This window comes from Diceros bicornis, chromosome 8 (genome assembly GCF_020826845.1).
Source record: "Diceros bicornis minor isolate mBicDic1 chromosome 8, mDicBic1.mat.cur, whole genome shotgun sequence".
In the NCBI taxonomy this organism is placed as follows: domain Eukaryota; kingdom Metazoa; phylum Chordata; class Mammalia; order Perissodactyla; family Rhinocerotidae; genus Diceros; species Diceros bicornis.
This window is the reverse complement of record NC_080747.1, coordinates 43617519-43643570: the sequence shown is the minus strand read 5'-3', so window position 1 is coordinate 43643570 and position 26052 is coordinate 43617519. Positions and strand designations below refer to the sequence as shown.

Genomic DNA, 26052 nt, shown 5'->3' with positions numbered 1-26052 from the left:
GGGATTTGGATAGGGATTGCACTGAATCTGTAGATGGCTTTGGGTAGTATGGACATGTGAACAATGTTAAGTCTTTCAATCCATGGACACAGGATGTCTTTCTATTTATTTCTGTCTTCTTCAATTTCTTTCAGCAATGTTTTAGAGTTTTCAGTGCACAAGTCTTTTGCCTCCCTGTTTAAGTTTATTCCCAAATATTTTATTCTTTTCATGCTATGTCAATGGGATTATTTTCTTAATTTCCTTTTTGGATTGTTAATTATTAGCATATAGAAACGAACCTGATTTTTGTGCACTGATTTTCTATCTTGGAACTTCGCTGAATTTGTTTATTTGTTCTAACTGTTCTTTTGTGGAATCTTTAGGGTTTTCTACATATAAGATCATGTCATCTGGAAACATAATTTTACTTCTTTCTTTCCTGTTTATATGACTTTTATTTCTTTTTCTTGCCTAATTGCTCTTGATAGGACTTCCAGTACTATGTTGAATAGAAGTGGTAAGAATGGGCATCCTTGCCTTGTTCCTGATCCTAGAGGTATAACTTTCAGTCTTTCACCACTGAGGATAATGTTAGCTGTGGGCTTTTCATATATGGCCTTTATTACGTTGAGGTAGTTTCCATCAATTCCACTAATTAGTAGAGATGACACTGCATAAAATTAATTCAACGATATAGAGCAGTGGTCCTCAAACGAGGTTATACCCATTCCTGGAATAACATGAAGACTTTCCAAGTATTATGTAAAACTACTGTATACACAGTTTTAAGGAATCAATATCTGGATTCTTAATTTGCACATGTAGTCCTTCTTAAAAATTATCTGAGAACCTGCTTGTGGTCCAGGTATCATGTGAGTTCTCCTTCACCACCTTCCCTTTCACAGCTGCCTTTCTTCCACTTTTCAAAAGAAAAGCATGCATCTAATGGCACATTGTCTCGAGATATAAAAAACTTTTGAAGTACCAGACAAAAGGATAATCTGAGATGTGGGGGCTGGCTGAAGCCTTTAATTAAGACACTATTTTCTCCATTATATCTCTTTAAGAGATGTGTTTCCAATAAAATTTAGTTTTTTATTTAATAAGCACTTAACATTTGTGCTATATTTATCACTTTGATCCACTGATTACTAATAATTATTTAATAGTAACACTATTCAGAGGACGATAATAACACTTTGAATCTTACTGTCACAGGACATTTTTTAAAATAAGAAGTTTCAATTTATGGGATTTGCAGTCGCAGCCATGGCGTCCCAAGGTATCATCACAAGGGAGAACACAGGAGGTATATAAAATGTTAAGTCAGAGTGACGTCAGTGTCATGGCAGAGTGAGCTTTCCAGTGAACTCTTCCCCCGATAAGATACAACAAAAGGAACAGTCACAGACCAAAACAGAATCCTAGACAGTGAAAAGCAGGATCGGAAAGATCCACACTGCCATACATCTTAGAGTGGAACGTGCTGGGCCCCCGGAGGAAGTGGGGAGAGGCAGGGAGAACTCCTCTCCCTCCCCATCAGATCAGTGATCCCGGTCCGCGCAGCTCCCAGAGAGTGGGGAGGGGCGGCCCTCTGTGGGGAAACCGTAGCTCTTCGGGCTCTCTCAGCCAGTGGGAAACTCCCACACAGAGGACTCAGAATTGCTACAGGGTACCATCAACATCTGAGCACCCCAGAGAGCGGATAACAAGGGGCAAACGAGAAGCTCCGCACACCAGGGACCCAGCGGGGAAAACAGAAAGCCCCCCCCCGCCAAACCAGACCCTGCAGCTCAGCCGACCAGACCAGACCAAGCTACCCTCGGATTGCGGATCACAGTGAACAGCCGGGGCAGAGCGCAGGGGGCTCGGATTACACAGCCCTTTACCCCCACAGAGTTGTGGCAGGTGGAAATTACAACCAGAGATTTCCAGGATGAGGAAAAACAAAGCCAACACAGGAACCACAATGCAAAGATCCATGAAATCACCAGACCAGAAGGAAAATGACAAGCACCCAGAAACCAACCCTGAAGACACAGAAATCCACAACCTAAACGACAGAGATTTCAAAATAGCTATCATAAAAACACTCAACGAAATACGAGACAACACAGACAAACAATTCAATGAGATTAGGAGTTTCTTCACAAAAGAGATTGAAATCATAAAGAAAAACTAATCAGTGCTGATGGAGATGAAGAACACAATGGAGGAGATAAAAGAGAATCTGGAATCTTTAAAGAACAGAGCTGACAATATGGAGGAAAGAATTAGCATTTTAGAGAATAGGAATACACATATGCTCCAGATAGAAGCGGAGAGAGAACTAAGACTAAAAAGAAATGAAGAAAGTCTCTGAGAAATATCTGACTCTATTACGAAATGTAACATGAGAATTATAGGTATTCCTGAGGGAAAAGAGAGGGAAAGAGGAACAGAGAGCCTATTCAAGGAAATAATAGCTGAGAATTTCCCAAATCTGGGGAAGAAGCAGGAAATACCAGTAAGCGAAGCCAACAGGTCACCTAAACATGTCAACAGGCAAAGGCCCACACCACGACATCTAGTGGTAAGGCTAGCCAGAGTTAATGACAAAGAAACAATATTAAGAGCAGCTAGACAAAAATGAAAAATAACGTACAAAGGAACTCCCACCAGGCTCTCAGCGGACTTCTCAACAGAAACTTTACAGGCTAGGAGAGACTGCATGATATGTTCAAAATACTGAAAGACAAAAACTTTCAGCCAAGAATACTCTATCCAGCAAAAATATCCTTCAAATATGATGGAGAAATAGTAACTCTCCCAGATAAACAGTAGCTAAGGGAGTTCATGGCCACGAGACCCCCACTACAAGAAATACTCAAGAAGGCCCTCAGGCCTGAAAAAAAGAAGAGAAAGGGAACACAAAGCTTGGAGCAAGGAGAAAAATAGGTAGATAAACTCAGAAAAATAGTAGATCTTTACCGGAATAGGTTAGCAACAACTTAAAATAGCAAAATCAAAGATCAAAGGAAGGAATTCACCAAAAATAAATTTAACCTCATCACTGTAAACACACAGCCACAACACAAGATAGAATAAGGTATAACAAGAACAACTTAGAAGAGGAAGAGGAAAGTGATTGAATTGACTTAGTATAAGGAAATAGGAGGCCATCAGATAACGGACTGTCTCATACACAAGATGTTTTACACAAACCTCAAGGTAACCAAGAAACAAATAATCAAAACAAAATCACATATGATAAACAAAGAGAAAACTAGAAGAGTCATAAGACAGAACAACCAAACTGAACTGGCAGTCCAAAACAAATGGGACAAGAAACAAAGGAAACGCAAAAGAACCAGAAAATAAGTGACAAAACAGCAACATTAAGCCCTCATATATCAATAATTACCCTAAATGTAAATGGATTGAACTCTCCAATCAAAAGATACAGAGTGGCAGGATGGATTAAAAGGCAGGACCCAACAATATGCTGCCTCCAGGAAACACATCTCAGCTCTAAAGACAAGCACAGGCTCAGAGTGAAAGGATGGAAGACAATACTCCAAGCTAATGGCAAACAAAAGAAAGCACGTGTTGCCATACTCATATCAGACAAAGTAGACTTCAAGATAAAACAGGTGAAGAAAGACAAAGAAGGGAAATATATAATGATAAAAGAGACACTCCACCAAGAAGACATATCACTTTTAAATATACATGCACCCAACATAGGAGCACCAATGTACATAAAGCAACTATTAACAAACCTAAAAGGAGACATTAATAACAACTCAATAATAGTAGGGGATCTTAATACTCCACTTACATCAACAGATAGATCATCCAGACAAAAAGTCAATAAAGAAATAGTAGACTTAAATGAAAAACTGGACGAGATGGACCTAGTAGACATATACAGAGCACTTCATCCAAAAACAGTTGACTACACATTCTTCTCAAGCGCTCATGGAACATTCTCAAGGATAGACCATATGTTGGGAAAGCAAGCCTCAATAAATTTAAGAAGATTGAAATCATAACAAGCATCTTTTCAGACCATAATGCTATGAAACTGGAAATGAACCATGAAAAAAAAACTGGGAAAGTGACAAAAATGTGGAGATTAAATAACATGCTACTGAACAACCAAAGGATCATTGATGAAATTAAAGGAGAGATCAAAAACTATCTGGAAACAAACGAAAATGAAAATATGCCATACCAAACCATATGGGATGCAGCAAAAGCAGTCCTGAGAGGGAAACTCATAGTGATACAAGCCCACCTTAACAAACAAGAAAAAGCCCATATAAGCAACCTTAAATTACACCTAACAGAACTAGAAAAAGAAGAACAAACAAAGCCCAAAGTCAGCAGAAGGAGAAAAATAATAAAAATCAGAGCAGAAATAAATGAAATTGAGACCAAAAAAACAGTAGAAAGGATTAATGAAACAAATAGTTGGTTCTTTGAGAAGATAAACAAAATCGACAAACCCTTAGCCAGGATTACTAAGAAAAAAAGAGAAAAGGCTCAAGTAAATAAAATTAGAAATGAAAGAGGGCAAATTACAACGGATACCATGGAAATATAGAGGATTATAAGAGAATACTATGAGAAATTATATGCCAACAAATTGGATAATCTAGAAGAAATGGATAAATTCTTAGACTCATACAACCTCCCAAAACTGAACCAAGAAGAAATGGAGAATCTGAATAGACCAACCACAAGTAAAGAGATTGAAATAGTAATCAAAAACTTCCCAAAAAATAAAAGTCCAGGACCAGATGGCTTCTCCGGCGAATTTTACCAAACATTCAAGGAAGATTTAATACCCACCCTTCTCAAACTATTCCAAAAAGTAGAGGAAGATGGAATACTTCCTAAATCATTCTACGAGGCCAACATCACCCTGATACCAAAGCCAGACAAAGACAATACAAAGAAAGAAAATTAAAGGCCAATATCGCTGATCAACATAGATGCAAAAATCCTCAACAACATTTTGGCAAACCGAATACAGCAATACATTAAAAAGATCATACACCGTGATCAAGTGAGATTTATACCAGGGATGCAGGGATGGTTCAACATCCGCAAATCAATCAATGTGATACATCACATCAACAAAACAAAGAATAAAAACCACACGGTCATCTCAATAGACGCAGAGAAGGCATTTGACAAGATACAACATCCATTTATGATAAAAACCCTCAACAAAATATGAATAGAAGGAAAGTACCTCAACATAGTAAAGGCTATTTATGACAAACCCACAGCCAACATCATACTCAACGGGGAAAGACTGAAAGCCATTCCTCTTAGAATAGGAACGAGGCAGGGCTGCCCACTCTCACCACTCCTGTTCAATATAGTACTGGAGGTTTTGGCCACAGCAATTAGGCAAGAAAAAGGAATAAAAGGAATTCAAATAGGTAACAAAGAAGTGAAACTCTCACTATTTGCTGATGACATGATTTTATATATAGAAAACCCTAAAGAATCCGTTGGAAAACTATTAGAAATAATCAACAACTACAGCAAAGTTGCAGGGTACAAAATCAATCTACAAAAATCAGTTGCATTTCTGTATGCTAAGAATGAACCAACAGAAAGAGAGCTCAAAAAGATAATACGATTTATAACTGCATCAAAAAGAATAAAATACCTAAGAATAAATCTTACCAAGTAGGTGAATGACCTATACAATGAGAACTACAAGACATTATTGAAAGAAATCGATGATGACATAAAGAAATGGAAAGATATCCCATGCACGTGGATTGGAAGAATAAACATAGTTAAAATGTCTATATTACCTAAAGCAATCTACAGATTCAATGCAATCCCAATCAGAATCCCAATGACATTCTTCACAGAAATAGAAAAAAGAATACTAAAATTTATATGGGGCAACAAAAGACCCCGAATAGCTAAAGCAATCCTAAGAAAAAAGCAGGAGGCATCACAATCCCCGACTTCAAAACATACTACAAAGCAATAATAATCAAAACAGCATGGTACTGGTACAAAAACAGACACACAGATCAATGGAACAGAACTGAAAGCCAAGAAATAAAACCACACATATACGGACAGCTAATTTTCGACAAAGGAGCTAAGAACATACAATGGAGAAAGGAAAGTCTCTTCAATAAATGGTGTTGGGAAAACTGGACAGCCACATGCAAAAGAATGAAAGTGGACCATCTGCTATCGCCATTCACAAAAATTAACTCAAAATGGATCAAAGACCTGCAGGTGAGACCTGAAACTATAAAACTCATAGAAGAAAATATAGGCAACACAATATTTGATTGTCATACAGGAATCTTTTCGGATGACATGCCTACCCAGACTAGGGAAACTAAAGAAAAAATAAACAAGTGGGACTTTAGCAGATTAAAGAGCTTCTACAAGACAAACGAAACCAGAATCAAGATGAACAGACAACCCACCAGCTGGGAGAGAATATTTGCAAAACATACATCTGACAAGGGGTTGATCTCCATAGTATATAAAGAACTCACACAACTGAACAAGAAAAAAACAAACAACCCGATCAAAAAATGGGCAGAGGAAATGAACAGACACTGTTCTGTCTCACTTCTCCAAAGAAGAGAGACAGATGGTCAATAGGCACATCAAAAGATATTCAACATCATTAATCATCAGGGAAATGCAAATCAAAACAACACTAAGATACCACCTCACACCCATTAGAATGGCTATAATCACCAAGACAAAAAAACAACAAATGTTGAAGAGGATGTGGAGAAACAGGAACCCTCATACACAGCTGGTGGGAATGCAAACTGGTACAGCCTCTATGGAAAATAGTATGGAGATTCCTCAAAGAATTAAAAATAGAGATGCCCTATGATCCAGCCATCTCACTACTGGGAATCTATCCAACGAACCTGAAATCAACAATTCAAAGAGGCTTATGCACCCCTATGTTCACTGTAGCATTATTCACCATAGCCAAGAAGTGGAAGCAACCTAAGTGTCCCTCGACTGACAACTGGATCAAGAAGATGTGGTATATATATACAATGGAATACTACTCAGCCATAAAAAAAGACAAAATCGTCCCATTTGCAACAACATGGATGGGCCTGGAGGGTATTATGTTAAGTGAAGTAAGCCAGAAGGAGAAAGACAAACACAAACACTGTATGATCTCACTAATATGTGGAATATAAACCAACACATGGACAGAGAAAACTGTATTGTGGTTACCAGGGGCGGTGGGGGTGGGGGTGGCGGGTGGGCACAGGGGGTGAAGGGAGACATATATATGGTTATGGACAAACAAAAATGTACAACCCAAAATTTCACAATGTTAAAAACTATTAAAACATCAATAAAAAAAAGTTTCAATTTATGTATTTTTTTTTTTGAAGATTTTTTAATTTATTTATTTTTTTCCCCAAAGCCCCAGTAGATAGTTGTATGTCATAGCTGCACATCCCTCTAGTTGCTGTATGTGGGACGCGGTTTCAGCATGGCCGGAGAAGCGGTGCGTCGGCGCACGCCCGGGATCCGAACCTGGGCCGCCAGCAGTGGAGCACACGCACTTAACCGCTAAGCCACAGGGCCGGCCCCAATTTATGTATTTTTTTATTGCAGAGATGTTTGATAGAGTGATCATAAAAAGATATTCAAGCATAAAATATGTTAAAACAGGATAAAATTTTGTGAGAATTTCAAGAAAAAAGGGTCATTTGGATTCCACTGGCTATATTTAAAAGAATGATGTGACAGTTTTAAGAGATCAATATTTACAATAGACTAAAAATTACATCCTTTGCATCTGTTTAAGCTTAAAGATGAAAAATTTCAGCTACCAACTTAAAAATGTGCAAGGACATACATAGTTTCAAAAAATACCTTTAAAGGGTTTGTGAGCATAAAATGACATAGAGGACAGACTTCTGAAGATTGCTCACAATGCAGAGATAAAAGGACAGAGACGAAAATCTTGAAAGAAAATAGCACAGAGCCTGGAGAGCTATCCTAAGAAGAGGTGTGTTTCAGCAAGACATCCAAACAACTAGAACAAGTGTAAGAATATAGAGGGTGTAGAGAACACTTAGAAAACCTTGAATTACAAAACAAACCAAAAGACCCAAATTGGATATCAAAAGGGCTCAAGCTCACTGCGATCTAGGAGCATTAATGATCCCGCCCACAACCTAGACATACCTTTGCTTCCTCAAGTTCTTTATCAGCAGTCTCAAGCACTTCTTCTTTATGTCTTTCCAACTGCTGTGCTAACTGGTCTATTTCAGTTAATTCTTGGCAGAGTTTTTCATTTTTGTTACTTAAATTAACAACTTCAGTAGTCACTGTTTCCTTGGTTTCCATAAGCTCTTGTATTTGCTTCTCCAGGTCTTTATTAGCTTGTTGAAGAAAGTCAACCTAAATTGAATTTGTAGTTCATAAGGTATATGAATTGGAAAATTACCCTGAATACTGAACTTTCAACATAATATTTCATAATGCTATATTTTTTTAATACCGAAAATAAAAACCACAGCTATGTTATGTTTGCAAACTTACATTGCTTAATTTGCAAAACTGAGAGTGTGGTTTAATAAAAATATATAGCCATTGGCTTTCAATTTTCAAGCATAGAAGGAAAGAAGAAGTAAGAAATTTGCGTGAACTCTTTCCCAACACAGAATTCTAAAAATATGACAAGACTATAACTATGATGATAATATTACTCTACACTGTGCTGTCCAATATGTAGCCACTAACATCCACATGTGGCTACTGAGCACTTGAAAAGTGGCTATTCCAAACTGAGATGCGCTATAAATATAAAATATACACAGGACTTCAAACACTTAGGAAAAAAAAAAGTAAAATATCTCAAGGATGTTTTATAATGTTAATTACATATCAAAATGATAATATTTTGGATATATTGAGGTAAATACATTATTGAAATTAATTTCACCTGTTTCTTTTTTAATCTGGCTACTGTAGAATTTTTAAGTACCTCTGTGGCTTATATCATATTTGCATTGGACAGCACTGCCCTGGAGCTGCTGCTGATATCTGTGACTTACTCTATTCTGGTCGCAGCCCAGGCAGCACTGACATGCCTAAATTTCTAAAGGTCATGTGTCACGCTTTATGGAACTCTTCTGTTCTTTCACTCTTATGTCAAAAGCATTGCAAAGGAATCCATTACATAGGTAGTTTAAAACTACATGTTTAATTTTCATGTTTACTTTTAAAAATTCTTTTTTAAATTATAAAATAAATATATAGTCATAAAATTTTTCAAAATAAAGAAAATCATAAAGAAGAATGTCCCATCACACAAAGATAAACTTTGTTAATATATTTTGGTGTCTTCTCTTCTAGTGTTTTCTCTCTCTGAGTTCATAAATACATTTTTTAAAAGCAAATTGAAAATCACATTGTGGGGCCGGCCCGGTGGCTTGGCGGTTAAGTGCACGCGCTCCGCTGCTGGCAGCCCGGGTTCGGATCCCGGGTGCGCACCAACGCGCCGCTTCTCCGGCCATGCTGAGGCCGCGTCCCACATACAGCAACTAGAAGGATGCGCAACTATGACATACAACTATCTACTGAGGCTTTGGGGGAAAAAATAAATAAATAAAATCTTTAAAAAAAAAAAAAAAATCACATTGTGCCTACAATTTATTCTCTTCTTTTAAATATTTAACATTATGGTGTATATATTCCTTCCTGATTAAATATTCTTTAAAATCATGATTTTTCAATAGCTACACCCTATTTCTGGGTACTTTGGCTCTATCAAATTTTTCCCACTGTAAACAACACCTCAGTGAACGACCCTGTCACTTTTACAAATCCTTGGACCATTTTAACTCAATTTTATATACTCAGTGAAATAATTATAAAACTCATTACCTGAATATTTAAATGCGCAATAAGCTTTTCATTGGTTTTATTTCTAGTCTCCAAAGAGAGGACATCAGGGGAGCGACCACCATCCAATGCAACCGACAGTCGTTCTATCTCTCGTTCTCTTAGCTCAATCTGAAGACACAAAGTCATGCTATCATTTTAAAAAATCTGGTTTTCGTCCCATTTGCAACAACATGGATGGGCCTGGAGCGTATTATGTTAAGTGAAATAAGCCAGAAAGAGAAAGACAAACACTGTATGATCTCATTCATATGTGGGATATAAACCAACACATGGACAGAGAAAACTGGACTGTGGTTACCAGGGGCAGTGGGGGTGGGGGGTGGGCACAAGGGGTGAAGGGAGTCATATATATGGTGATGGACAAACAAAAATGCACAACCCAAAATTTCACAATGTTAAAAACCATTAAAACATCAATAAAAAAAAATGTAACTATAAAATTAAAAACAACAACAACAACAAAAAAATCTGGTTTTGACCCAAAATGATTAACACTAGACAAACATTTATTTGGATATACTTCTATTTTTCTTTCTTTCTTTCTTTTTTGCTGAGGAAGATTCGCCCTGAGCTAACCTCTGCTGCCAATCATCCTCTTTTTGTATGTGAACCCCCACCACAGCATGGCCACTGACAGACAAGTGGTGTAGGTCCGCACCCGGGAACCGAACCCGGGCTGCTGAAGCAGAGTGTGCCAAACTTAACCACTAGGCCAGCCCTACTTCTATTTTTCTTATGTTGCAGAATGTATATAAGAGATTAACATTCATATATGCACCCACACATATATGGGATTATGAAATACATATATGTAGAGCAAAAATAAACACAGAAAATGTCAACATAAGAATTGTCAACATAGCTTTCATAAGTATTTCCATTGAACAGATTCTTCCTAATTTAATTTTTGGATTTTTTCCCCCTTCTCTAAGATTAGGCAATGTTTATATAAAAAGAAACTATTGAGTACTGGAACTGAGTTTGAACTGCTTCAGTGTTTGATGGAACAAATGCAGAATAAACGAATGAATGTAAAACACACAAAAAAATGAATTGCTACTGAAACTCAATATTAAAAAGGATAGAAAGCTAGAGTAAATTCAATTAATTATCTACTATTTAGAAAACAACAGATGTATAATCAAAAAGATCATGATCCACCACGAATTTACACTTATTCACATGCAAGAATTTGGAAAAACTCACACACTTCCAAGCTTTGGTTTTTTTCCAAAAAAAAATTGAAAACAAAAACCAAGTATTCAATTCAACAATTACTGAACACAGTTCTAGGTATACACAGATGAATAAACCATGGTCCTTGACTTTCAGGAAGACAGCTTTCCAGGGAAAATTAGCTAGTAAACCAATAATTGCTATATAATATGTTGTTCAATGGTGGAATAAAGGAAATAGGTATATGGCACTAAAGTATTTAAGGGAATAAAGTGATTTACTCCCCATGATATATTCATGCCTGTGGAAATTAGTGAAGGTCTTATCAATAAATACGTCCAAAGAGGTTATAAAGGATGCTATGAAGAAAAGAAAGGAGGGATGTTCCAGGCAGTGACAGAAGCATAAAACAACATGGTATGTTTGAGGGAGTAGAAACGGCTCAGTATGACCGGATTGTGAAGTACAAGGGAACTAATGGCTGGAGATGAGTCTGAAGAATCAGGCAACAACTAATTATGATAAGCATTGAATACTTCGCTCAGGAGAAAGATTGCTCTGGACTAAAGGATCAATTTGATAAGAACAGAACCAGAGGCAGGGAAACCTATTGTAGGAATATATGAGAGATGATTAAGGCCTAAAATAAACAGTGGGATAGGGTAGATTAGAAGAAATAAGTTTAAGAAGTATTTAGACAGGAGAGCTGACAGAACTCAGTGAGTGGTGTGTGAAGGGAAGACAACCAGATCTAGATAAACTACAGAATGTTAGCTTGTGCAGATGGTGGTGCTACCAACCAAAGTAGAGAACATAGGAGGAAAAACAGATTTGAGGCAGAAGATAAGTTGAGTCCTAGGCATCTGAGTCTGAAAAGCCTTCATCAGAGTGCAAATCCCCAGTGTTAAGCTGGGTATATGAGTCTAGAGCTCAACAGAGAGGTCTGAGCCTGAGAGAGGTGGGGGAGTCATTAACATACAGGCAATATGTTAAACCAAGAGAATGGATGAGACCACCTGAGAAAACATACAGGGAAAGGAGAAGAGGTCTAAGACAAAATCCTGGAAAACAGTAATATTTCCGGGAACGGGCAGAGGAAAAAAGCAAAGAACAAATTATAAGGGGTTAAAAAAAAGAAAGAAAATGAAGTCAAGGAAGAGTTTCAAAGAGAAATTATCAATAATGTCAAATGCTACCGAGTGGGTCAAGAAAAGAAAGACAAAGTATCCTTTTGGACCTAGCAATTAATGTCACTGGTGTCATTAACTAGACCAATTTATGTAGTGGGGGCAGAAGCCAGACTGCCATAGGTTAAGGAGTAGGCAGGAGGTAAAGCAGTGTAGACAGGAGAGTGAGATACTCTTTAGAGAAGCTTGCACGAGGGAGAAGGAGAAGCCATTAGCAAGAGGGAGAGGTAGTTAACAGAGATTTTTTAAAGGGATGTTAGTGATGATGATAATAGCACCTCTCATAGGACTGTTATGAAGATTAAAAGAATTAATAATTATAAACTAGCCATATAAGTGTTAAAGAAAGAATCATTGATTAAAGCAAGGTCCTAAGGAGAAGAGAGGAAATGGGGCCAAGAACACAGGCAGAAAAACTAAGTCCTAAACAGGGAGAACAAACATCCTACCCATTAAGTCTTGCGAGCCTGAGTGTGACTATTGCTAATTTTAAAGGTAGAGATAGGAAGTTGAGACAAGGTGATATCCTGAGAAGGAGGATATTACAAGTTGGGGAAAGAGCTTGAAGAGAACAGTAAAATTTGGAACATATGCTGAGAAAAACAAAACTCAAGCAAAAAAAAAAAAAAAAAAATGATAGGCAGCAGAGTGGACTCAGCTAAGATTGATAACCACAACAAATCTGCGGCTTCAATCAGAATGGTCAAGCTCTTTTCTCCAAATAGCTCAGCCACTGCTCAAAGATGGTAAAGACTGGTCAGTTTATGTTCATAAAGTACTTGGAAAAAATGTGATGAAAGTGTGATTAAAAGGTGACAAATACCAATAACATTCAACTTGTGCATATTTGATATTTTCTACATCTTTCCATAACGTAAGTTTTTTGGTTGACATTATGATGATTCCTTTTCTTTCTTTTTTTTTTTTTTTTGGTGAGGAGGACTAGCCCTGAGCTAAGATCCGATGCCAATCCTCCCCTTTTTTCTTGAGGAAGACTGGCCCTGAGCTAACATCCATGCCCATCTTCCTCTACTTTATATGGGACGCCGCCACAGCATGGCTTGACAAGCAGTGCGTCGGTGCGTGCCCGGGATCCGAACCTGTGAACCCCAGGCCGCCGAAGCAGAGCGTGCACACTTAACCGCTTGCGCCACCGGGCCGGCCTCGATGATTCCTTTTCTTTTAACTCCATTTTTATCCAAATACTCTTCAAAGTACTTTACAAACTTAAGAGTTATGCAAACATGTAAGTCATATCTACATTTGTATGTGCAGATCACGTCACTTCAAAAAAATGCAGTCGTGCAGAAAATGAAAAACGTGTTACCCAATTTAAACTTCAGTAAGCAAATTGAGAAAGAAAGCTTGTAATTAAGCAAATCAGAATTTAGCCAAGACACCAACAGAAAGTATGAAACAACAAAGCTTGTATGGTTATCTTCTAACTCTGTATCTATTAATTCTCCTGCTTCTTCAGAAAACTGTTTTATGAAATATTAGTGCTTGCAGAAAAAACACAAAAAATATGGTAACACAGAAGAGTAACTTTCAAAGAGACTTATGTTCAAAATGACAAAATCCTTAAGAGTAAAAAAATTATTAAAAAGACCATTATAAAGCATAGCACACTTCAATAAAACACCTCCTGAGATGGAAACAGTAATAGGGTTATAAAATTCTATTTGGGGAAGTAGATTAATCTAAAATAAAAACAAAACAAAACGAAAAACTACTATTCAGTTCAATCCATAATGAAGGGAATGGACTAGAGTGCTCTAAAGCCATCAAAGCGATTCCAGCTATTAACTCTAATAACAAATTGATGAAAAAGGTAAAAGCTGCATAAAAACTCAGTATCAGTAATACCAAATATAACCCAGTTCTATTCACAACCACAGTATACTCATCTCTATCCTTACTATGCAAGTAAATAAATATCCTACCTGCTTGTTATAATCTCTCAGTCCACTTTCCATCATCGCTAATTTTTCTTGTAACTGGTGGACTTCCTGTTGAAGTTCTTGAATTCTGAAACACATTCATAACTAATACCAATATACTTTTGTTCAGAAATACAAAATAGCAAGAAATAAAACTAGATATATTCTTTTGTAAATTCTCTACTTTCTGTTTCTCAATGAGATATGAGGTGCTATGCTAAAGGGTTCCAAAGCCACCAGCATAAATAGAGTACATTACCTTGTAGAGTTAATTTTGTAAGAACAGACAAAAAAAAGAGTGGTAAATAATTTGAAACTTAGACACATTATACAATAAAACACCTACTATTGCATTTGGATCCTTAGGACCACTCTTCTAGGTATTGCTGCCAATTCCTAGGTTCAAGAAACTGAAAGTCTAGTCCAAAATTCACAACATTATCAAGTAAAATAAGGGACTAAAATGTTTTCTGACCCTAAATGACCACTTATTTTCTACTCAACTACCCTGAAATCTTGGAGAAAAGAAAAATATTGAGAAACACTACAATTTCCCAAATAACTACAGCAAAAACTCCACTCCTTTCTGGAACTTGTTAATTCTAACAGAATCAAGATTCGTCCAAATTACCTGAATTCTACAATTGCCCAAATGTATCTGTACTACATCTAACCTTGCCAAGCATTAACATAAATACAACACAACCACTTTCATACTGGAAAGATAAGCCTGAAGCCAGGTCTGCTTTTAAGAGAGATTTTCCATGGGGTAGAGTAAGTGAAGATGGACACAGCTCGTCCCTGCCATTACTGAAACCAACATTTTCCACTAATCTAGGTTTAGGAGAAGAGCATGTACGCAGCTGCACTCACATATATGCATGAATCACTCTGAATACAAACAAAAGGTGCGTGTGCAAATCAAAACAAGATAATCAAGAGACTATGATGGAGTGATAGAAAAGAAAAATGTTAAGAAGAAATAAAGATAAAGACAGAAAATGATATATATACAGCCCAAAAAACTCAAATAATACTAACACATTGTCTGAGAAATCCTAGATTATAACTGTAAGAGAAGAACAAAATACAAAATACGTTATGGTTAAGGTCAGATAGCTGTATAAATACAGGTACGTAATACTGTGTTAGAATAACTGAGCTAAGACATCCTAATCAGTACCTCAACCAAATTTATTTTTAGATTGTAACACTGAGATTAATAAAGTGGAACACTCTCCCATATTCTCCGCATAATCTACAAAATAAAAAGTGATCTGTACTAACCATTTCCACTAGCATATTCCATATTTTAAAGTGTTTCTCCAGCTATGACCATAGAGGCTGTCATTAGTGGCTCTCTTGCTCCTTTGAAACCCTTATAATTTTCTTAATGCCATTTTGTGTATTCCTCTTGTCTCATCTTCCCTACTGGATTTTAAGCTTCTCAAAAGCAGCAATACCATCTTATTCACCTTTACATCCTCAGAACACTTGCATAGTGCCTTTCCCAGAGAGCTTAATGAAGTTTTAATTAAAACAGAATTTATGGCTGATTCCAATTTAAGGAAATACAAATAATAGAGCTAGAGAATCATGAAACAAGAATTTCAAAGCCAGTTACAAATCTATTCTTGTCCATTAGCATTGACATAAATCTGAAGTAATAGAGAGTCCCATAAAAAATAACTTTACTTGGGTGATGAAACTAAATGTCAGAGCAATTCTACTGAAATAGGTTCTAGATGGCAGTAAATTGTTGATGAATACAGACAGAAACATCAAACATAGATGTTTCAAACATCAAAGATCTGTTTGAAATCAAAGTTTCAAAACAAGTAAAAACATTCTATATTCAGAATACACTCAGAAAGTATTTACTGAGTGCTTGTGCAAAGTTCTAGGCACTGGAGATACAATAGTTAAGAAGACAAAAGCCCCACTATCAAGAAGCTTACAGTTAATCAAGTGACCAATTAACTAAAGCCAACAAAAAATTACTTAATGCACCTATTATCAGCCACTTGCAGGAGGTCTGCAATGTAAGGGTCATCTGGCTGAGGAACTGGATATGAACTGACTTCAGAGGGAGGGACTGGTTCGTCAATCTGCATACGCTGGCGCCTGAAAGCAATACTTCTTTTCTTGCCACCTAAAAAAAACAAATGTGTATTTCAAAAAATTAAAAAGAAACAAACCATTGTCTTAGAATTAAATATTCCAGAAGGTTAGCCTTTTTGTTGTAAAGTGTCTCTAGCTCATATTACATATCGATAAAATATTTGCTCCCTCATATATAAATACATACTCTGACCTTTAACTAATAACACATTTCTGAAAACCTCAACAAGACTTGGTTATACAACAAGTTTTACTTTCTGCATCCTTGGCACGTATGCCCAGATTTAATCTGTTCCTCCACTAGATGGGGACCAGACATTGGCAAGGTAAAAGTTGAGTGTGCCTTGTGGCGTCCACTATTATGAGCTCAAGAAATTGTCACCAGCAGAAAACTGTCAAAAGAGGAGCTTAAGGCAGTGAGAACTAAAATACACATGCCTATTAAGCAATGCCAAAAGAGCAGATAACTGAAATTTAAAGTAGCAAAACTAGTATATGATGGAAAGCCATCTGTTATATAAAATCATGCTATAACCTGAACTAGTGGGGAATGTTTTCTTAATTATCCTTAAAACTGGCAGGAGTAATTTCTTTTTATGACTAGATATATCCTGTCTTGGTCCAAACATGGATAATTTACCTTTTCCAGCACCTGCCCAAGATTAGACATGTACTTGAAAAACTCACTGATCCTCACAAAGAACAAACATAACCCACAACTTTGTCTTCATTAGAATCCTAACAAATTTTGTATACGCCTATCTCTCGTTCTGAGGATGAAGCAACTGAGCTAAAAGTATTTAAATGACCTGCTTGTAGTTATACATCTAAACAAGGCAAACCATTTTCTTCTTCCCTTATTTCCTGGTTTTCTTCCCTGATTGCTCCTCAGCTTCTTTCAAAGACCCTCTTCTCTTTTTCCACCAGTCCCTTAAATGCCAACTTCTCTAGAGCCTGTCTTTGGTTCTCTGTTCTCAGTCTACATAATCTCACTAGATATTTCCTACGACACTTGTAGCTTCAATTTCCATGATACTCCAACGACTCCCAAATTTGAATCTCCAACTTCGACCACACTTCTGAGAACAGATCTACATATCCCACTGCATCCCAGAAATCTCAATGTGAATGTCCTGTAGGCACAACATACTTAGCACTCCTGCTCCACTTCCCACATTCTCTATCCTAAGACAATAGTACCATCACTGACTCACTCATTCACTTGAAACAGAAATCTGGGAATTCCTCTACCTCCCAATTCTACCACATTCAGTCACTAAATTCTATAGATTGTACCTCCTGAATCTCTCTTGAATCTGTCGCATTCTTTTCTCAGAAAACTTGATTATCCTCTTTTTTCCTTAATCTTCCAGTTACTTCCAAGATCTCCCATTTTTCCCCATGTTTTCTGCCTCTGGCTCACAGTCCCCCTCTCCATCTCATTTCCCGCCATCTTGAATGCCACTGATTCTTCCCCCACTCCGGCCTCTCAGTTCCTAAACTGACAACTCTCCTGAGTCTCCTCTCCCCTCAGCTTCAAGCACACAACAACATGATTGTGCTTGGACTTGGTCACCACTTAGAACTGTGCCAACTTCTAGATCTTCAACTCTCTTCTGATTATAATCTTCATTCCGACCAAATTACTATTGGTCCTCCCTCAGTCTCTAAGCTCATAATCCAGCACTTTCCTACACCTCACTTACTTCTATAACCTTGATCCCACGGTTCAGACATCTCAATGATCTTATCACTAGTACTGGAGATTCTTCTACCAACCTTACACCTGGACAACCATCAACCCTGGATATGCCCCATCATTTCTTTTCTCTTGCTCGAGAACTACTGAGCATAAAGCTAGAAATAGTAAAATAAACTAAGAAAGTATATCATTTCCAAATTCTTTGAGTATGGATTACTTTTATAACTAAAGTAATAATAATAATGATAATAGGAAAAAGAATTTAAAATAACAATTAAGGAAATAAAACTCAGGGCACTGAAGTTAGACTACTTGCATCTAAGAAGCTATTATTATATAAGTTTCTAAGCACAAGTCAAAAAACGCTACCTGGATATTCAGAAATAAATCAAAAGTTTTTGTGAATATCCAAATATATCTTTTCAAGCACTAAAATGTAAGCATGAAAATCCAAAGTCCTATTTCAGTGAACAGTTTAAATATCTGTAAAAGATTAGATGCGTATAATTTGTTTTGAGAAGGAATAGATTTACCTGGAGTTTGTACTACAGCATGCAAATTCTTTTCTTGAAGTTGTTGAATTTTTTCATTCTTAGCTTTGCTCTCTTTCTCCAAAAGTTTGAGTTTATGAACATATTGGTTATTTAGAAATTTGAGATCAGCTGTTTCACGTGTACACTTCTTCAATGCAGTTTTCAATTCTTAAAATGAAAAAGATTCAAAGACTATTTTACAGATCAAGAAATCTATGAAGTTCTTCTATTTCACAAAATACAAAAAGTCACATCAATCTGAAAGGTTTCACTTGATTCTTATGCATGCTTTGTTCAGAAGGCGATTACTTTTCTACCACTAGTAGCAAAACTGCAAATAAGTCATTAAGCACAAAAGGGAATTGTATTTTTCTTCTGCTGTATGAGCCTAATATAACCATGGCTTTTGATCCAGTAAACTGGGTATGAAGCTAAGGAACTATGAATTCACGCCAGGTTTTAGACAGGGCTCTCTACTGAACATAAGAAGAATTTATAATAAGATAGCCATAAAATTACCCTTTGCCCAGTACCTTTGAAATCATTCTATTCTACCTTCCAGCTCAAAGACATAGTATTAAAGAATCAGAATGATACATAGTTTTCACCTCGCTTTATTCCTCTTATTTTCAGTAAGGGAAAAACAAAAGTTGTTTCAAGAACGTTTCTTCAGTTCCAGCATTTAATCTTTTCTACAGCAATTGTAAATCTAAAAATATAATCCACATATAGTGAACACAAATATAGCTATGGAACGCAAATTTATTTTCCTTCTTGGGAACTCTTCAACACACTCTACCGTATTTCAAGAGCTGTTAGCAGGAAGACTATCACATTTACTAATCAATAGTTTTAAAATTAGACTAGCCTTTCCTACACATAAAACAAAAAGGGCAAATATATTGCATTTTAAAAATCATAAAATTTTACCTTTAATGTGTTGGTCTGATTGTTCTTTCAGTTTCATTAATTCCAGGTACAATTCATTATTTTCCCTGATCAACCTCGCATTTTCGAGTTTATAAGGTTCCAAAATAAAATCAAAATTGGCACTTTCTTTTTCAGCTTTCACAGCAGATAATTTTGATTTCCGAAGACTTTCTGTTGTATGAACTAGGTCACTAAAATTAAAGAACAGAAAATGTAAATTCAAGGAAATATTCCATTAACTTTCTAACAGCTAAAAATATATTTCTAAAAAGGCTTGAAATATGTTAATGCTAAGTGAACTCAAATCTAAAAACAAGCAAAAACACTAGGAATCTTTCAAGGTACTAGGAAATGTTTAAAAATTTCTCAAAACAAGATTAAAAATTATGAAATACACATAGATTCATCTTTGAATCTCCCCTCTCACTCATTCCCCATGTCCAATTAGTTACCTGATCCTGTTGAATCTGTGAAATTTATTTGTTCATTCAGCAAATATTTACTGAGTGCTTGCTATATGCTAACTGCCAGGGACACAATAAAGAAGAATCAATTCCTCACCTCTAAGAACATACACCAGTAGAATATTTACTCCATCAATATTTACTGAGCAAGGAAGACAGTAAAGAAACCACCGTCATGGAGCTTATATTCTAGTGACAGTTTGTCAAAATGTTATAAGACCATCTGATAAACTCAACAAATATTTCAGTGCCAACTATGTGTTCAGCCTGCCCCAGGTACAGCAGTGATAAAGTCAGTCTCTAGTCTCATGGAGTTTGCATTCTAAAGGAAAGACAAAAACAAGTTTCCAGTAATGATAAGTAGTTAAGGAAGCAGGTAACAGATGTGACGGAGTCCTGCAGGCCATACAGCTAACCAAACACAAGCGCAAGGGAGGAGACAGAGGCGAGAGGGACTTTACAGGCAGATAGAACAGCCTACGGAGAGACCAAGGGTGAGAGTGTACATGTTTATGGAGCTTCAAGTGGTTCAATACATGGGAGATGAAGCTGCACGGACGAGATTATGAAGGGTTTTGGAGGCCACGTTAAGACCACAAAATATCTTTTATCTATTGTCTCCTTTCCATCATCATCACTTGTAGTCCTACTGCAAAAGCTTCCTAAGCAATTTCCCTGCTGCCGTCTCAAACCACAGGAATAGAGCTCATGTGAAAAGAACAAAAATTACAAAGAATCTTTCAGTTAAGGTAACGTAACACCTAAAGAAATGACCAACCACATATTAAAGAATCATTATTAATACAAGAGTAATTTTTTTTTTTTTTTTTTTTGGTGAGGAGATCAGCCCTGTGCTAACATCCGCCAATCCTCCTCTCTTTTTGCTGAGGAAGACTGGCCCTGGGCTAACATCCATGCCCATCTTCCTCCATTTTATATGGGATGCTGCCACAGCATGGCTTGCCAAGCAGTGTGTCGGTGCACACCCGGGATCCGAACTGGCAAACCCTGGGCCACCGCAGCAGAGCGCACACACTTAACCGCTTGCGCCACTGGGCCGGCCCCCAAGAGTAATTATTTTTAAAGACCAGTGAGTGAGGCAGACATAGAACTCTCAACTATATCAGAAAACCACAAAAAAGCTGTAATTCTATTCACAGGGAAAACCCTCAGGAATGTTTACTCTGAACAGTACAGTGTGAATGGTGACCCCCGGAGTTTTGCAATGTGGAGGCCCTGAACTGATGACAGGGAAGCAGGATCTGAAAAGAATAGAGGAGCTTTGGAGGATTTTAGGACTTTTCAAAAATCTACCCATTTCTTTACTGAAGCATGAAGTTCACCAGAAACTAGATAAACGGAATTAAGGATCATACAGGTTTCGAACTGTATTTTCATTTTTACCTGAAAAGTTTTTCTACCAAAGGTAAACACTCCACTGTCAGAGTCTGGCGGTATCCCAACTGATCCAACCTTTTCCTAATATTAATATACTTTCTTTCTGCAGCTGTGGCCATCTTGTCTCCCAAAACTAGTTTTATTCACTTCCAAAACTTAAAGTCCTAAAAGAAAAGAGAGAAACGTCATTCTATTATTGTAGCTATTATTATCGTTTCATGACAAGAAGAAAAGATTCTTTTAATATGAAGCAAATATCTTTTGTTTCTTTTTAGGCAGGCAGCTTTCTGGAATATTTAGACAGATTTAAATCCACTGCTTATAATATTCATGCTGCTTCATTAAAATAAGTATCTCTTCATAAACCTGTGTGTAAACAGTAAACCTTCTACAATTTTATTTACTTATTTATTTTATTCCCCCAAAGCCCCAGTAGATAGTTGTATGTCATAGCTGCACATCCTTCTAGTTGCTGTATGTGGGATGCGGCCTCAGCATGGCTGGACAAGCGGTGCGTCGGTGCGCGCCCGGGATCCGAACCTGGGCCGCCAGCAGCAGAGCGTGCGCACTCAACCGGGGCCGGCCCATCAGTAAACTTTCTAGAAGAAAACAATGAAGCATACTTTCCCGAGCCTGAGATAGGCATAGAATTCTTAGAGACGTCTCTTTTAAAACCACTAAATGCAAAAGAAAAACTTGATAAACTGGACTTCATCAAATTAAAAATGTCTTCTAATCAAACTATTCCATTAAGAAAACAAAACGGCAAACAAAAGAGTGGGAGAATAATATCTGACAAAGGATTTGGAATAATATAAAGAACTCTTACAATTCATTAATAGTAAAGACAAACACTCCAATAAGAAAATGGGCTAAAGACTTGAGCAGGCATGTTGCAAAAGATATCTGAATGGGAATAATCGTATGAAAAGGCGCTTTACAGCATTCGTCATCAGGGAACTACAAATTCAAACCACAATGAGGTGCAAATTAACCCATACTAGAATAGATAAAATTAAAAATATGATACCAAATGTTGTCAAGGATTTGGAGCAGCTGGAATTTTCACATTGCTGACAGAAGAGTAAAATCACTGTGGAAAAAGTTCAACACTTTCTTATGAAGTTAAACACCCTTCTACCCTATAACTCTGTAATTCTATTCCTAGGTATTTACTCAGGGAAATGAAAATGAACATCCAAAGAGATTCTACAAGAATATTCATAGCAGCTTTATTCATAATAGCCCCAAACTAGCAACAACCAATATATCCACCAACAGCAGAAGGATAAATAAACTATGATATTTTTAAACAATGTACTACTACTCAGGAATAAAAGAGATGGAACTACTGATACATGTCAACCACATGGATGAATCTGAAAAACACTATTTGAGCAATAGAAGCCAGACATATACTGTAGACTCCATTTACATAAAGTTCAAGAACAGGCATAATTAAACTATGTGGACAGAAATTAGAACAGCAGTCACCTGGGGTGGTGAGGGTGGGTGGAGATTGACTGGAAGGGCTAAGAGGAAACTTTCTGGAGTGATGAAAATATGCTGATTGGGATAGTGTTATACAAGTGTATACATTTATCAAAGCTTTTCAAATAGTACACTTAAGATCTGCGAATTTCATCATGTAAATTTTACTCCGATTAAAAAAAGACAAACACACACATAAGTATCTCTGTGCATGTATCAATTCTTGTCTTTCTAAATATTTATGAATATATTCTCTATCAATCTGCCCTAAAATGGAGTTATCCAAAGATGACTTCTTTAGTAACTTGGCTCTTTTCTAATCTTTGCCAAGTAAATCTAGTTTCAGTACGTATAGTTCCAAACCAAATAAAAACTTTGTTTTACATCTCTATTGTTCTTCACAATTTATACAATGTGAATGCATGTGACTACATGCAAAACCTGATCCTCACAACTATCCTGTGAGGGAGATGGGGCCAACAATACCCTCCTTGGTTATCCTCCCTATCCAAAGACGAAGAAAGGCTGTCTCAAGAGAGAGCAACTCTTCCCGAACCACAGGGCCACAAAGTTGGTGGGCAGCCACTGGGAGCCAGGCCTCCTGCGTTCTGGTCCAGCACTCTGGTTTCTGTATCACGCAGCCTCAACTTACCAAATCACTTCTAAATTGGTACCTCTCCTTGGTTACTCCTTTCTACACATTCTTGCTAACCTTTTCTTTGAGTGGCTTCCCCAGGGACTTTCTGGGTTCCTTCCACAAGAGGGACCTGACTGATGCAGGGTGTTTTAGAGAAACTCCCAGAGACATGAGAAATACACCAAACCAAGAACTAGCAGGGCCTGCCACACTCAGACATTTCTCCTCTTTGGTACCAACTGCGGTTACCCAGAAATAATACGTCCTCACATCCTGCTAAGGGGGGGAGGGGGAGAGAGAGAGGGAGACAACACACCAAAAAATCATGACCACAGCCTTGTCACACACGACAGATTAAAAAGATTAAATCCTCCCAGGAAGGACAAAAAACATGTATTAGGCTTTCCCCACCCATGAGCTGCTGTCTTAGCCCCACCTCCATCAACCAAATACTGTGCTATACCGTAAATTTCTAGCAAAACAACATAAAAGGTTAGGTTTGGAGGCCCCCCACGCATGTCTAGAACTATGCGCCTACTTAACCGGGGGGTTGACGCGCGAAAACCTACACATTATTTTTACAAAAATATCCTGTGTGTATGTACACACAGCGGCTTCAAAACAAAACTTGAAGGTGGTCCCGGAGTCCTTCCTCACTGAACTTAAAACACCCGAAACTGGCAGGTAGCGGGGATGTTTTCAGAGGCGCCGGGCAAAGGTTAATGGATGGCTCTCGTCCTGCGCGTTTGGCATTTTTGTTTACAAAGAGCAGGGATGATTCTTACAGGAAGAGGGCATTTTAACTTTTAAATCAGCCCATCAGTCCTCACTGGATCAGGCCGCTCGGCACGGACCGCACAGCCGCCCCGTGGGGCTCGAGCAGCCCCAGGCCGACCCCCGGCCGGCAGCTCTACGGTCGGCTGCTCGAGGGAAGCGGCTGTCGGCAGCGGGCGGCGGGAGTCTCGGCCCCCGCCCCGCGAGGCCCCACTTCCTCCCACGGCCGCGCGGCCTCCCTGCCGGCAGCGCCCGGGCCCGGCCCGCGGGACCGCCCGGGGTGGAAGCGCCGCCGCCCCGCCCGGGCCTCCCGCCCCGCGGCCGCGCTCACCCGCAGCTCCGGCCGCCGCTTGCTCCGCCTGCGGCCGCATCGCCCCCCGGACCTCGCCTCTCGCTGCTCCTTCCGCTCCGGACACCGGCTCCGGCGCTAGGGCAGTTTGAAAATGGCGCGGAGAGACGATCGGGGCCGGCGGGGAGGAGGCGCCGCAGTTGCCCCGGTAACGGGGGCGGCAGGCGATTCGCGGCGCGCGGCGCGCGCGCACCCGGCGGCGATGGCGGCGCTGGGCCCCGGTGCCCGGAAACGCAACGGACGGGACGACGCGATGCCACGGCGCCCCCTGGCGGCCGCAAACCCCCAACCTCTGCGGGGTCAGAGATGGGGCCTCCTATCGGCCGGGTGCGTTGACCATCTACTGGGCGCGCCGTTAGAACGCAGCCCCAGCCCTGGTCTCTGCAGCCAATCAGCCTTTACCTACAAGGCGACCGCCTACTCACCACGTAAACTCCAGCTTAAATATCACTTTGTCTTTGCTACTTTCGCTGACAAGCAACCAATACAATTAACTGTTGCTCCCACACCAGTGTCTTTGTAAAGCTCTATGTAGACCCTTATATCATACTCATCCCATCATGATGAGTATAACATCATTATGTTTTGATCCCATGAGTTATAACTCATCCCATCGAAACGTCATTATTTGTTTGTATGTCTCTCCCTGCAGTCCCCAGCTGTGAATTCCTTGTCAGAGACTGTTTTACTCAGCTATGTTTCTCTAGCGCCCTACCACAATAAATATTTGTGAATGGAATTAAATTTAAATAAACTGTAGATAGCCTGCTCACATACGGAAAACACATGGTCAAATCCTAGAATTCCATTTCTCCCCTGAAAACTTGTAGATGATGGGAGAGGAGCTCAATTTCTTTCTGTTTACAACTCCCCCAAGTAGGCCTTCCACACTGAAGATGTACTTACTATTTGCATATCATGTAACTGCTCTGTGGGTTGTGAATAACTTTGTACCTGTTGGTGTATTGCTTTAACGTTTCCATTGTTGTTCCATTCTTATCTGTTTTTCCACATCTTGATGAGTTATTTTATGGAACTTCTAGGATGCGATCAGTTAGGCTCTGTAGATGCTTTGGTAGTCTTGAACATGTACAATTAAACACATTTTTTGCTGAACAACAAATATCTTTTTTGAAAGCAGGGAGCCATAAGTAATATCATAGCAAAATGGCTGTGCAACAGCCATCCAGTCAAGATGACTCTTTGGCTTCCCTTTGCCCCAGACACAGAGAAATTAGAAAATGTAAAAATCAAAATCAAAAAAGAAATTCAAAAAGGTGAGGGGGACACTGAAGTCACAGGCGAGTTTTGCTCCAAGTGATATGGAAGACCAGAGTCAGGCTCACTGCTGGACTCCAAGGCCTGAGGTCAGGGTCCCTGGCACACACACGCACAAATTGTTGCTGCTCACCATGCAGGTCCTAAGGCTCTGAGC

At 38.5% G+C, this 26052-nt stretch overlaps 1 protein-coding gene across 5 annotated transcripts in view; it reads right to left on the bottom strand.

The window, feature by feature from the left end:
* The window catches only part of CEP135 (centrosomal protein 135), a 79321-nt gene extending 54533 nt beyond the window's left edge, over positions 1–24788 (bottom strand). For 2 of the 5 annotated variants that reach the window (XM_058547119.1, XM_058547121.1), the window contains exons 1-8: positions 24600–24787; positions 21373–21530; positions 19505–19695; positions 18575–18742; positions 16229–16370; positions 14222–14306; positions 9895–10023; positions 8191–8406 (exon numbers count right to left, since the gene is read on the bottom strand). In XM_058547119.1, the coding sequence (XP_058403102.1) occupies positions 8191–8406; positions 9895–10023; positions 14222–14306; positions 16229–16370; positions 18575–18742; positions 19505–19695; positions 21373–21485 (1044 nt within the window). In that variant the 5' untranslated portion in view covers positions 21486–21530; positions 24600–24787. Of the gene's footprint in view, positions 1–8190; positions 8407–9894; positions 10024–14221; positions 14307–16228; positions 16371–18574; positions 18743–19504; positions 19696–21372; positions 21531–24599 lie in introns of all 5 variants that reach the window. The other 3 variants (XR_009220969.1, XM_058547122.1, XM_058547120.1) reach the window with 3 other exon arrangements.
* Positions 24789–26052: the final 1264 nt, after the last annotated feature.